Source organism: Ctenopharyngodon idella, chromosome 4 (assembly GCF_019924925.1).
Source record: "Ctenopharyngodon idella isolate HZGC_01 chromosome 4, HZGC01, whole genome shotgun sequence".
Classification (NCBI taxonomy): Eukaryota; Metazoa; Chordata; class Actinopteri; order Cypriniformes; family Xenocyprididae; genus Ctenopharyngodon; species Ctenopharyngodon idella.
This window is the reverse complement of record NC_067223.1, coordinates 2,857,558-2,872,807: the sequence shown is the minus strand read 5'-3', so window position 1 is coordinate 2,872,807 and position 15,250 is coordinate 2,857,558. Positions and strand designations below refer to the sequence as shown.

Genomic DNA, 15,250 nt, shown 5'->3' with positions numbered 1-15,250 from the left:
GATTCAGTTCCATTCAATAACTGTGTAAAGTTAATCAAATATTCATCTAGAAAGCAGCTCTAGAGACAACAGTGATGTCATCATCCTGCTCAGTTCAGTTCTCATCCAATATTGTCAGTACAGTCAAATAAATAATACTGCTGAATATTATGTGTCTCCAAGTAAGCAAGCCAAATGCGACAGTGGCAAGGAACCCAAACCCCATTGGTGACAGAAATGGAGAAAAAAAAACAGGCTCAGTCGGGGACCAGTTCTCCTCTGGCCAAACTAATCAACATGGTGTGGTTTAATTCCAGGCTGCATCACAAGTCAGATTGGGGATTCCTCACTGTGGAAGCTGGCCACAGGGGTCTATGCAGAGGACTTGTTTGGTTCTTCTGGTCTTTGCTGAGGATTTGTGCTGATGGCTGTCATGTCAACAAGGTCTTCACAGGGGATCTGTCTCTAGGGCTTGTCTAGTTGTCATGGTCTCTGCTGATATTTGGGTCTGTTGTGGTCATCACTAGGTGCAGGTCCACCAAGACACAGTTTCTATATTGTCTGCTGTCTATCCTGACATGGGCCCCTGTTTGTCAAGTACCAACTCTAAGACTTTGTGCCAAATTCCTAGAGAGAAGATTGGCACCACCCTAGGAGGGATGAATAACATCTCTTTTCAACAGGTCAGGTCTGCCCCAAAAACTTGTCAAATTACCTATAAAACGTATGTTATTCTGCGAACACCACTTAGACATTGAGTGACGACAGTCTGCTATATATCTCGTCACCACGGTAAGCAGGGAGGGGGTCAGAGCATATTACAGTGTCTGACATCGTACTTCCAAGTTCACACACCTCTTTAATGTTATTTTTAGTGATCTCCAACTGATGAAGTTGGACATCATTAGTGCTGGCTTGCATAAGAATCTTAAGAGTATTTAGATTTAGCATTAGCCAGCACTTTTAAATTTGCTTTGATGTCAGGCACTCTAGCTCCCAGCAAACATTTAACTATGGTGGCTGGTGTCTCTATTTTCAAGTTCTGCCCTCAAGGTCTACTTTCCTATAGAGTTTAGCTCCAACTTACCTGCCTGGAACTTCCCAGAAATCCTGAACACCTTGATCAGTTTGTTCAAGTGTGTTTGATTAGGACTGGAGTTTATAGCTCTGCAGGAAAGTTGACAATAAGGGTCAGAATTAGGAACCTTTGTGGTAGACCATCTTGGCTGGTAGTTTGGATCTGCTTGAGGTGGTTACCCATTTTCCAAAACACATATGGTAGTAGTTTAGAAAACTGCAAAGAAACGGCCAAGAAACCTTTTTCCCCACAACAGAAAAAAATCTGAATATTAGCAAATGATATAGGGTATAGAGGGCTGCATTGGGATAGGGATCCCACGGAACCCAATGCAAATCTCATGGGAGTGGGTGGTTTTACCTTTGTTTCAGGTGAGAGTGGCGGTCAAAAAATACAGTGCGGGTCCCACGGTCCCATGATTTGCCGCGTAAAAAGAAAGGAGTCAACAAATTAAGTTCATCAGTAACATTCTCTTCCTCCATAGCAGGCTAGGTCAAGTGATTCATTATATGTTTTAGTAATCTTATTATTTATTTTCTTTTTGCTATATAGTGGTGGAAGCAAGCTTCCATATGTAACAGAATGTTTGCAGCTGCGGCCGGGAGTGGATACAATTATTGCAGGTGCAGGCAGGAGTGGAACACACACATTGCGGGAGCGAGCAGTAATGATCAGAAATTCAGTGGGACTGGGATTAAGAAAACAGTCTCGCGCAGTGCTTTAGTGGGGTGAGAGCAGTAGTAGTGATGTGGTGGTGTTGAAAGTGCCAGACATCATTGTTAGAAAAACACAGGCGCTAGCAACACTCACATACTAATTAGAAACTGGCACCTAGTGCTATATTGCATGGCATAAGCATGATACTGATGTGTGAAGATCCTGTAGCTGAGTTTATATCAGCTCAAAAAAAAAAAAAAACTGCATCTCTTGAATGTCCTCTGAGAGTTTTTAACAGTGTTGATATCTGGAGCTCTACACTTCTTTTTTCTTCAGTTTTATTAATGAATTCCCATGAAATAGAGGTGTTTGGCATCTCTGTTCAATGTGCAAGTAGCACCTTATTAGTCATTGTTGCCTAGAGAGGATTTGGTGTTGCTTTATGTGCTTCAAATATCTCTCATTACTGAGATTTATTTTAGTGTAATATAGGATATTTTAAATATTTTAATGACTGCAGCATTCAGATGTCCAACTTTGCTCTAGTGTTGGACTTAAAAGAGATGACCTCTAGCAGCAGTTCACTGATTTTAGCCACACTTAAATTTCACACAGCATGCACAAGCAAAGCCCCCCGTCCCAGATGAGTTCTGTGTGAGAGTGTGTGTTTGTGATATTTAATCTACCGCAGAGAAAACTGCCCTGTGTTTGGAGTGAGCTAGTAAATGTGCTTCAATCACTGAGTCTGAAGGATGGGGTGTATGAACTGTGTTTAGTATTGATTTCAATGGCATGAAGTAGATTGTATCTCCCTTTTTTTTCTTTCCTTTTTTTTTTGATGATGTGTGTTGTGATCTAGTGGGCCGAATATAATTCCTCTCCTCTACTGGAATGTGTGTGTGTGTATGTGTGTGTGCGTGCGTGTGTATATGTATGTGTGAGAAAGACTAAAATAGTATGAGTAAAAATTATTTTATCACACTGGAAATGGAAGGTCAGGTCAACCGCATTGCATTGTGGGCTACAGTATTCCACACAGTCTGCTCTGGTTGTATGCTGTATTTCGGTAAATGCACAGTGTATATACTGTATACTTAAGACAGTATATTAGTATGCTAATATGAACATGTTAATATGAACATTAAAAAAGTGATTGGAGAATTAGCGCAGCAAAAGAAACTCTTCTGAAAGCGTGTTCACAGAGGAAACAGGATATCACGTTTGCGAGCTGTAAAGTCTGCCGTCCGCACACAAATGTGAGTCTGTCACCGTGGCAATAATCTCCAGGGTGTTTGTGAAAAGGTGCTACAAAATGACTCGATAACGTCAAAAAGCCCAAAAGAGCAGTTGAACTGAAATAAGAGACCAAAACCACCGTAAAGCAATTACCCCACTTGTTATTGCAAATTGAAAACTTGTGCAACCGTGGCAGCATTTTTATGTGTAACATCTCATTTCCTATTTCTTTCTTTTTAATCTCCTTGACATTTCGCACCAATTTGAATCGAATGGGTCTGTCTCCATTTGATTTGGGCTTTTCAGGTTAATTACTTTTTGAAGATGCTGAATCACAGTATTGAAAACATACTTGAATAATTATGTTTCGCCGCCCTGTCAGTGGCTGTCTTTAATGAAAACAGGGAAGAATAATGTGTTTTGTATCTCAGATTTACCCGAGCTTAAAGCTAGCATAGAAATGATAGCAAAATTGATTAGAATGACTTAATTAGAACAGACACGATAATGTTCATGATAATAGCTGTATTTGTCAAATAGCAATTAATAAGGCAAGTTTTATATTTTAGACTATAAGTTCTTCCTAGCATAAGAGCTCAACTAATGAAGTATATAATTTATTTTCAGTTTCATTCTGATTGTTTTGATTATTATCTGTAACCAATGTAGTTCAATGTTTATTGATGACATTACTGTTATCACTTCACCACATTCTTTTCAAATTAACCCTCTCCTAAGCTCCGCCCACTTTATTTTTTATGTGCCACAGGAATGAATTGGAGTGCAGTTTTCATAGCGCTCATAAAGTGGTAACCAGTTGTGTTTAATAAAGCTTTAAAGTCACTTAATAAAGTTTTACAGCCCACACCATCGCCACATTACCAGTTAATTTTAAATAATTCAGGGGCCGTTGTTAATTATTCCTCACTTATAGTCTTTCTCCCATTTATTGTGTTGCCCACAGGCTCCTGAATCTGTCTCTCACCTCTGACCTGGTGCCGGATCAGGACGTGATCGATGTCATCATACATGTGGGCCGCAATCCGCTGGGAAGACATTTAGCATGGAGATATTTCCGTGAGAAGTGGGACATATTGAATTCCAGGTGAATGTAGCTTCATTCATCTCTGTTTATCAGTGACTTTAACCTTCCTCTCAGTCCCTGATATAAATTTTACATTCGCACTCTCATAAGATATTTATTAGTGAATGTTATTTCTTGTTTGTGGTTGGAGGACCAGAGAGCATTGTGGGAAATATCTATTGGTGTTTGTTTGCTCTTGGCCTCATTAAAATGGTGCTCCAGTGTTTTTAATTACAGTGCTTGAGCTCTGTGTGTCTCATCCGTAGGTATGGAGAAGCTTTATTTATGAACTCAAAATTAATCAGCGGCGTGACAGAGTTTCTCAACACTGAGGCGGAGTTGAATGAGGTGAGTCTGGACTTATACACCATCCTGAGGCTTTTACACCGCCAGTCAATCTAAAACACTAATGAACTATTGACCAATCTTCGTGGAACATTAATACTTACAAAAGTCATTGGACAGCAAAATTCTTGAGATGGAGAAAATGAGCAAAAGTAAACTTTGAAGCCTGCAGAAATGTGCTCTGGTCTATTTCATTGGGTTATTTCCTCATTGTAACTGCTTAACCTTATTATAGGAAATGGAACGTATATTCACTTATTCAAATTCATTCAGCTTCAGTCCCAGAGGACACAGACTGCTGATGCTTCTCACTGCAGCACAGCACTTTCTCATCCAGCTGACTTTGCCTTCCACAATTTAACATTCATACAGAGATAATACGAACCCCCTCAGTGTTTCTTAAACAGAGCATTAGCATACTGTCATTGACAATCAGCTGGTACCAGAGTACTTTATTCACAGATTCACCGTTAGATCAGTGCTAAACTCTGTAATGAATGATTGTTTTATTTCTTTCGAAAGTTTCTATGAACAAACAGCAATTTTGAAATAGTTCAAGACCAAAATAGCAACTTAAAGGATTAGTTCACTTTAAGATGAAAATCACCCCATGATTTACTCACCCTCAAGCTTTACAATGGCAGTGTATGGAAACCATCTGTTTGAAACTCAAGAAAGTGCATCCATCCATCATAAACGTACTCTACATGGCTCCAGGGGTTTAATAAAGGTCTTCTGAAGTGAAGCAATGCGATTGTGTAATAAAAATATCCATATTTAACTAGTTTCCGCCAGACCGCCTTCCGTATTCAACTTACGAAGAAAGTGTAACTCCTCTCACAGTTCAAAACGCTTACGCTACGTCCTACACCTTCCATATTCAACTTAGGAAACAAGCGCTGTCAGTTACATTTTTTTCTTAAGTTGAATACGGTCTGGCGGAAGCTAGTTATTTTACATTATAATGTGTTAAATATGGATATTTTTCTTACACAAATGCATCGCTTTGCTGCAGAAGGACTTTATTAACCCCCCGGAGCCGTGTGGAGTATGTTTATGATGGATGGATGCACTTTTTTGAGTTTCAGGTGGTTTACGTGCACTGCCAATATAAATCTTAGGAACCAACTGTATTCGTCTAAATGAAGAAAGTCATATACACCTAGGATGGCTTGAGGGTGAGTAAATAATGGGGTAATTTTCATTTTAAAGTAAACTAATCCTTTAAATACTTCATCCCAGCACATGTTCATGTACATCTTATGACCTCAGGAACTGGGAATCGTTTTCATAACGTGTTATTTAGTAAATATGACCCGTGCTTGCAAAATGACTCACATTGAGCAAATTTTCAAAAAAATTTATTTTCACAATCTCTATTAAAAAACCTTCAAAATGATGTATGATTTGTTTGTGAAAAGAGAACAAATGACTGAGCTACACCTGTTTGAAGTCGATAAAGTCAGCAAAGTCAATTTTGAGAAAAATCGAGTTAAAATTTTCTGAAGGTTCCAAAACCCAGCAACCTTACCTTAAAATCCCTGTTAATAACATCTAATTTTGCACCCACACCTCGTCAAAACCAAATATCTATAGGAAAATATATATATTCAACGTTTTTTTCAATACTTTTCCTTGAATATTTTGAAGTACTATAATTCCATTTATATGTGTATATCGGGATCGAGTGCTGAGGCATCTTTGTGCGCACGTTTCGGATGTCAGTCAGCGCGAGTAACATCGATTTGTTTACATCAGAATGAGTTTGAAAATCACATTTCATTGGTTCAGACTCATGTCATCAAAAATTCACTATGAATATTCACAAAGTTGGAATGCTGCGCTTTAAAACGATACCAAACTTGTGATGAGGGGAAGCATGAGTGGTGAAGCGAGCAAAGAAAAACAGCATTTTTCATGGACAAAGGAAAGGTACACCTCTCAGAAAACACACAAATAAAGATACTTTTAGATATTTAATTGCTATTTGAAGCATTCTGTCATGATCACCGTCTGTTCCTGGACTCCATTTCCCACAATCCTCCCTTCCAATCACATGCACACTCCACTCCAATCACCAATTGCCACACACACCTGCAGATCATTACCTGGACTATAAAAGACTCACACACACACCACCTCATTGCGAAGTCTTGTTAACCCTCGTTGCAATTCTGAGCGTTTATTTCCTGTCTGCCTGTTTGTTTCCGAGCCTGTCTGTTACCCGTTATCGACCCGTTGCTGCCTACCTTTGATCCTTGCCTGGTATACTGTTCTGTGAGTGTTTTCTGCCTGCCCTGACTATTGCCTGTATCCTGACTACGATTCTGCCTGTCCCTGCTGTTCCTGTTTGCCCCTGCTTTGACCCTGCCTGTACGACCACGTTCTTTTATAATAAAGCTAGCAAATGGATCCCCGCCTGAGTCTCGCTTCGTTACAGAAGACTTCGCCAACACATGGATCCAGCGGCTTTCCTGGAGAACACTGGCCCGGTATGAACATTGCACAATTATTATTATGGCTCAAGCAGGGCACCCGGTCGTTGGAGGAATACATCAGAGAATATTTGGATGTTGCATATGGTTCAGATCTGCCAGACTGCGTACTGATAGACTTTTTCTGTGAGGGTGTTAATCAGCCACTTAAGACACAATTGATGCGTGAGGGACCTCGTTCCTCTCTTAGTCATTTTTTGGAGTTTGCTTTAATGACTGTGGGCTCTCCATTTACTGTGGGTGTCGCGGAGAAATACGACACCTCGCCGAATCATGTAATGGCCGCCGCGCCAGAGAACACGCATAAAATGGCGGCCACCAGTACTACAACACCAAGTCAAGTCTCCGCTGATCTTCGTGAGCCAAGTCAAGTCCAAGTTAAACTTCCTGAGTCACGTCCCATCTCCGCTGATCTTCTAGAATCACATCACGTCTCTGGATCTGTTTGGGAGCAGAGTGGGTTGCGTTCCAGTGTGGCTGATCCACCGCTGACTTCAGTACGAGCGGCTGGCATTCCTAAGCCTCCGCCGGCCGCTACGCCCTCAAGTTCGTCTGTTGCAACGCCCTCAAGTTCGTCTGTTGCAACGCCCTCAAGTTCGTCTGTTGCAACGCCCTCAAGTTCGTCGGTTGCAACGCACTCAAGCCCGCCGGTGACAACGCACTCAAGCCCGCCGGTTGCTACGCACTCAAGCCCGCCGGTGACAACGCACTCAAGCCCGCCGGTTGCAACGCACTCAAGCCCGCCGGTGACTACGCACTCAAGCTCGCCGGTTGCTACGCACTCAAGCTCGCCGGTTGCTACGCACTCAAGCTCGCCGGTTGCTACGCACTCAAGCTCGCCGGTTGCTACGCACTCAAGCTCGCCGGTTGCTACGCACTCAAGCTCGCCGGTTGCTACGCACTCAAACTCTCTGGATGCTATGGACAAGATGGCCGCTTTGCCAGTGCCCACGGGCAAGATGGCCGCCCCTCCAGTGTCTGTGAACATAGGGGTCGTTCCAGCCAGTGAGCCCGCTCCAGCCCGTGAGTCAGTCCCAGAGCAGCCCGCTGCCGCCCCAGAGCAGTCCGCTCTTCCTGATACGGCCACGGAGGCCGTCACCGAGCACCTTGCACTGCCGGCGCCGCCCGAGCGTCTTGCCCTGCCGGCGCCGCCCGAGCGTCTTGCCCTGCCGGCGCCGCCCGAGCGTCTTGCCCTGCCGGCGCCGCCCGAGCGTCTTGCCCTGCCGGCGCCGCCCGAGCGTCTTGCCCTGCCGGCGTTACCCGAGCGTCTTGCCCTGCCGGCGCCACCCGAGCTCCTTATCCAAGAAACCACCACGGAGTCCGTTGAATTCCCCAATAACTTTTTGGGGGGGGGCCATGTACCTGAGGGTGGGGAGCTTGTGGGTGGGGACCCTGCACGGCCGCGATCATCAGCGGCCTCCGAACTGCTTGAGCTTGTGGGTGGGGACCTTACACGACCACGGCCTTCAACCGCCTTTGACCTGCTATGGCCATTAATGGACTCTGACCCGCCGTGGTCATCTTCGGACTCTGACCTGCCGTGGCTGCCCGAGCCACCTGACCTGCCGTGGCTGCCTGAGCCACCTGACCTGCCGTGGCTGCCCGAGCCACCTGATCTACCGTGGCCGCCCGAGCCACCTGACCTGCCGTGGTTGCCCGAGCCACCTGACCCGCCGTGGCCTCCCGACACTCCTGACCCGCCGTGGCCGCCCGTGGCACCTGACCCACCGTGGCTGCCTGAGTTCCTGGATCTGCATTGGAGACCCTGTTCCTGTCTACGTCTCCAATGCACCCACCCCCCCTCCCTATCTGTGCCATTTACGCCGCGAGGACGCGCCTTCCGGAAGGGGGGCGTTATGTCATGATCACCGTCTGTTCCTGGACTCCATTTCCCACAATCCTCCCTTCCAATCACATGCACACTCCACTCCAATCACCAATTGCCACACACACCTGCAGATCATTACCTGGACTATAAAAGACTCACACACACACCACCTCATTGCGAAGTCTTGTTAACCCTCGTTGCAATTCTGAGCGTTTATTTCCTGTCTGCCTGTTTGTTTCCGATCCTGTCTGTTACCCGTTATCGACCCGTTGCTGCCTACCTTTGATCCTTGCCTGGTATACTGTTCTGTGAGTGTTTTCTGCCTGCCCTGACTATTGCCTGTATCCTGACTACGATTCTGCCTGTCCCTGCTGTTCCTGTTTGCCCCTGCTTTGACCCTGCCTGTACGACCACGTTCTTTTATAATAAAGCTAGCAAATGGATCCCCGCCTGAGTCTCGCTTCGTTACACATTCAGATCGCTAGATGAGGGCTTAATGAACTCATTTTCATGAAAACCTCAAATTCGGACCAAAATCGACATTTTTGACTTGTTATTCCTGTAGCTCGTAATTAGCCTGTGCACATTCCGACTCATTTTGCCAGCACGGGTCACATTTAGAGATTTTTGATAAGGTTTTTATGCCTTTAATTGGTGTTAGAGGCTTTTTTTTTTCTTGACAAACACCCAAATTTCTTTCTCTTCCAAAAAATAAATAAATAAATAAATAAAAAACACTGATAATTCTGTTTACTTCAAATGCATTCCCACTCCTCATTATCATAAACATCACTGTTATCTGCTAAATTACGTCAGGCATTTGCATGTAAATGCATTGTATATTCTGAAGCTGATTAACAGAGATGAATGTGCCACTTACACATATAAACACAAACTCTCTATATCTGAAACATCAGAAACAATATGCTGATAATGTTAATGAAAATTGTTTATCTTCTCCTCAGCTGAAAGAGTTCATCCTAACCAGCGGGGGAGAGTCAGCACCTGCGTTCGCTCGAGCCGTTGAGATCGTTCAAGCTAATGTAAAATGGCACATCCTGTTCCAGCAGCAGTTTTACCGATGGCTGCGAAAAGCTCCTGACGGTTAACACAACATTAAGCATGGAGCGCTCCATTAGCATGAAAACTCATGGCCAGTGACGTGGGGAGATTTAAGTGAAATAAAAAAAAAAAAAATCTGAAAAACTATTCTGGACTATGAGAATCAGAAAAATTGAGCTTTTATTTCCCTGCTCTTTTTGAAACGACCAGGCACTCAAAGAACAGGAAGAAAGGAATGGCTGAAAAAACACTGAAGGAATCAACGCTGGAAATTGCATGGTGGCGTACGTTGGTAGCAACAGACGATTTACAAACCATTTCCCCCTCGTATTTTGCATGAAAGTCATTTCCTTCTTCCAGTCATTCTGTTTGCTAAAGTTTGACCTAAGAATATCGAATTTGCTTTGAAGACCAGACGGCGCTACAAAGAGATTGCTCTTCGGTATATACAAACACAGTTTAGATTAAGCACAAAGACGTGACAATCATCAGTGTTTTGATTGGAACAGGACGAGGAGGACAAAGAGGAGAAATATTCATGTAGCCTTTTCTCTCTCTAAAGCCATAAAAGGGGAGCAGACTGAATTTTATCTCTTGTACAGATGACGTTTATTGTTTGATCAATTGACGGCACTCAACGGTCGTCGGAAGACGGAATCTTCTATCGAGCGTTCGGAGGGCTTTCAGCGGTGATGGTTTAACCCGCTGGTGTCCAGGATCGTTTGCATTCTCATAGTGTTACTCTTTGCTCTCCTTTTTTGGAGGGTTTGTCCTTGAATATGGTGTGTTTGTTTGAGTGGAAAAAAATGATCAGTGTGTCGATATTTTCATGTTTAATTCATTGATTCTCTGGAGGGAGGTCAATGCAGTGCTGAGATGTGTTATCTTGGAGTTGTGGATAGTGTGGGGTTCTGAATTGATGGTTATCATGGAGACCAGTTATGAAGGTTTCCATAGTTTTATCTTTTTTTCTCAGTTTTTTTTTTTTTTTTTTGTATTTTCTTTCTTTTTTTTAATGAACATGAATGTTTAAACATGGAGCATTCCTATTGAAAATAGTATAGTGGTTGACCGATATAGGGGGGTTATGTATTTTTGACTTGTTTTCCAGTAATAATATTCAAAAATATCTGTTAAGCAAGACAAATCTACATTTGAAGCAAAACTGCATACAATGATGCTTTACAGAGAATATATCTTGAATTTAATATATTTTTTCTTACTCAGTTTGTTTCCTTTGATTTTTAAGCATCTACATGTGCAATTTTTATTTTTTTCAGGCAAATTAATCTTGTTTTAATGATGCCCGATGACCAGTCTAATATCTGTAATCAAATGTAATGACGGCAAAACAGGTGTATAGAAATTTGCTGAAATGACAAGGACACTTGTACTCGAAATTAACCATAAATAACATATTATCCATTAACAATCATAATGTGTATTAACGCACATTAATTGGCCAATCGACCAACAACCGCTAATCTGAAATTGGTCAGTTATCAGCCAATCAGGCGTCCTGGTCGATATATCGGTCCATCACTAATATATGTGACTCTCAGGCTTGGGCAAAATTCAGAATTGAAGAACTGTCTATTGGCTGAAATGTACTGAAATACAAAGACACAGTTACATAACAGAGGAATTCCATTAGTGTGATACAAGGTTTGTGACAAAATATAAATAATTACATCATTAATTTTGACTATTCAGTATTTATACATTTTCTCGACTGATTAGACCTATTTCTCTAAAATAAGTTCAATACTATCAATACAGGTAACATAGCTAACATCAAAATCTGACACTAATAATTATATATTAAAATAATTAGAGTTTATGCAGTGAAATTTTTTTTCTGTACTGAATATAATATAATATAATGTAATATAATATAATATAATATAATATAATATAATATAATAAATATGTGATCCTGGACCACAAAACCAGTCGTAAGTCACACGGTATATTTGTAGCAATAGCCAACAATACATTGTATGGATCAAAATTATCAATTTTTCTTTTATGCCAAAAATCATTAGGATATTAAGTAAAGATTATGTTCCATGAAGATATTTTGTAAATTTCCTACCGTAAATATATCAAAAAATTTTTGTGAGTGGATATGTGTTGCTAAGGACTTCATTTGGACAACATTAAAGGTGATTTTCTCAATATTTTGATTTTTTTGCACCCTCAGATTCCAGATTTTCAAATAGTTGTTTCTCAGCCAAATATTGTCCTAACAAACCATACATCAATGGAAAGCTTATTCAGCTTTCAGATGATGTATAAATCTTTTTTTAAAAAAATTGACCCTTATGACTGGTTTTGTGGTCAAGGGTCACATATAATATAATATAATATAATATAATGAACTACATATATGGGGAAGCCATACTTAACCATTTATTTCTAGGAATACCTCATATACAGTGTGTATGATAATATTTACATCACATTTACACATTTGTCATTTATACTGGAAAATTTATTTTTTTAGAAACTACAGTACCTGAAAGCTCTTATGTGAATTTCATTCCATTTTAATTCTGCATCTTCTTTGCTACCTCAATTCAAATTCACTTCAATTTCATGAATCGTAAGGCATTCTCAATTCAGTTCTGAATGGTGCACAACCCTGGTGACTTCAGAGACCATTAATAGTACCTTCTATCCAGCTGGCGGTGTGGATCTCTCGAGGAACATAGGCCACTTTTTAAATGACTGGCTGGGTATTTAATGAAATCCCCAGACAAGACCCTTTAGTCGGATATTATAAAGTAGTAAGTCGCCTGTGTAATATCAGAATGATCCACTAAACATTTCCAGCCTTTTTATTTCCCTCCTTTAATGTGTTTGACGTAAGGCTCTCTTTTGTTTCTAAATTAGAGATAATATCCTCTGTGTTTTGAGCAGAGCTGCTTAGAGATTTTAATGCTTACAATAAATTCTTTTGTACAGTAATGCATCTTCGTCTAACTGTGCCTGTTATTGTGAGCTACCTCGATCCAGAGATACTCTATGCTTAAGCTGCTTCAGCGCTTGTGCTATTACAGGAAAAGTCTGTCTCTGGGGCCAAGCATGAAAGGTATTTGTTAGTTTTGAGGTTATTTAGGTTACGGCCAAACTTTATAGTGCCTCCAAGAGCTCAATTTTCAGTCATTTATCTGCTGATACCTTTTTAACCTTTTAGATTAGACACAAAATTTTAATTATTTTAATTTCCACCCAGAAGATTGATGGTTTTTCACTACTTCTTCTACAAAATTTGTCCAATCATCACAAGACCAATCTTGCACAAAACTGATGTTTTGTCCAAAATATGGACAAACCCAACCATTGGTTTAAACTTTTTTATTTAAATTTTGAACCCAACTGTTGGGTTTGGCCACATTTGACCCAAACATAGGTTGAAACAGCATTTTTAGGGATGCACCAATATTGAAATTTTGGCTGATATCAATTTGCTGATTATTTCCATGTTATGGCTTATAGCCAATAAATGGCTGATATTATAAATCTACACAAAATCATTTAAATAAATAATTTTTAATTATTATAATAGTGCTGCAAGTGAATTAAGGTATCACAAGATGATAATATACAGTATTAATGATGTATAAATATTCCATTTGAAAAATTATCCTTGTGTAATAATAGAGGATGGAACTAAATAATAAGACAGGTATTATACAAAAAAATTATTTTCAGTTTTAAGTGACAGGCCCTCAAAATGTCTGCAAACAATCCTGCTTTCAGGTACATTTGTATCTCTGTTGTTTATGCTTCACCTCTCAGAGACATATAAATCCTGTGATCTGTAAAACTTAAAAAAACAGACAACGGCAAACTTTCCAACTGTGCTGATATTTCAGAACAAAGCACTACAAGAGACCATAAATCCTTTTTGTGCCGCCAATGCAAATTAATATTTTGCCATTTCCACAATACCTACAAATCAGAGTGCTTTCACATTCAAATCAATGGCGGGATTTGGATTGGATTCTCTCTTATCACAGGGCTTTGTTCCCTGTAGAGTCAGAAAAAAAGGAGATAGACTCAAGCATGTGGAAAATAACTCTAGCTTCCTTACAGCCAGACAAATCACAAAAAGTCTTAATTTGTATGATAAACTGTATTTCAACAAAGTCAACACCTTCAAACCATTTTGGAAAATTTTGGAAAAATTCACAAATGGCATATTATTGAACCTACAAGACTACAAAACTACAAGAACTGCTACTATGTGTAATAATACCATACACTTCTGAAAATTCAGATTTTTACTTTTCCTCCCTATATATATAAATATGTATGTGTGTGTGTGTGTGTGTGTGTGTGTGTGTGTGTGTGTGTGTGTGCTAGAAAATCCATCCATCCATCAAGTGCTAGAAAATAATGATCTTTAATATTTAAATTGCACACAGTAATTTTGTCACAATAATGAAATTTCGCAAGCAAAAAGGTTCTTCGTCCATTGGCAGTAGTGTAGCAATGGATAAATCACCACTCACACAGAAGTCACTTTTTGAAACCAAGCTGCTTTCTGTTGTTCAACATGGTGAATTTCCACAAAAAACCTGGAATCTGAAAAAAATCTGAATGAGAATTTTTTGCCATCATGAAAAAATTCCAGAACATGCGGATTCCTATTGAAATGACTGGATTTTGTGCATAAAATTCCACCAAGCAATGGTAAATTTGACTGCACCTTTCTACTGACACCTAGTGGTGTGGATGCAGCATCATGCAAAAGCAATAGCTTTTGGTTAGCGATGCCATTGTGGAAATATATATAGAGTGTATATATATATATATATATATATATATATATATATATATATATGTATGTATATATAGTCACAGATTATCTCAGCACACCTTTTACACCAGGCCCTACAACTCCACCCATCCAATCACAATCACCCGAATACTGATCAGCCCCACCTGTCACTCATTATCATGAACTGGTTAAATACTCACCAATTCCATTGAACTTAGACTCACCTGCCCGTTTTCCTGTTCAGTTTCAATAAATGTGAATAAATATTCCTGCTGAATCTCTTGTGTCCTCCTCTGTTATCTCCTCCTGACTACCAGAAAAAAGTTTTGTGAATTTATTATTTTTTCATGTCATTACATTGTTTAGACCATAAGAAAAAATGGAAAAATTACATTTTTGAAAAATGATATTTTATTCATATGTTATGCTATGTCCTCTGTAAAGGACACCAAAATAAATAAATAAATAAAATAAAATAAAATAAAATGAATAGACAAAGAAATGAAAAGGCAAAAACAATGGGATTTTTTAAATCACCAATCAATTTTTGTACCAAACTTTGTATAAAGATGATTCTCCAACTATGTTATTAAAGATATAACATAATGATTTGATACACCATTTTGCTTTATGCAGTATGTGTGTAAAATGGCCATAAGTGGGTTTTCCCATTATGTATCTATACATGTATCTAATT

The 15,250-nt window shown here is 40.1% G+C and overlaps 1 protein-coding gene across 1 annotated transcript in view; it reads left to right on the top strand.

The window, feature by feature from the left end:
- LOC127511335 (thyrotropin-releasing hormone-degrading ectoenzyme-like) overlaps positions 1-15,037 on the top strand; it is a 148,148-nt gene extending 133,111 nt beyond the window's left edge. The window contains exons 17-19 of the mRNA XM_051892107.1: positions 3,915-4,055; positions 4,301-4,382; positions 9,668-15,037. Of these exons, the coding sequence (XP_051748067.1) occupies positions 3,915-4,055; positions 4,301-4,382; positions 9,668-9,811 (367 nt within the window). The 3' untranslated portion in view covers positions 9,812-15,037. The remainder of the gene's footprint in view (positions 1-3,914; positions 4,056-4,300; positions 4,383-9,667) is intronic.
- The last annotated feature ends 213 nt before the right edge of the window (positions 15,038-15,250 follow it).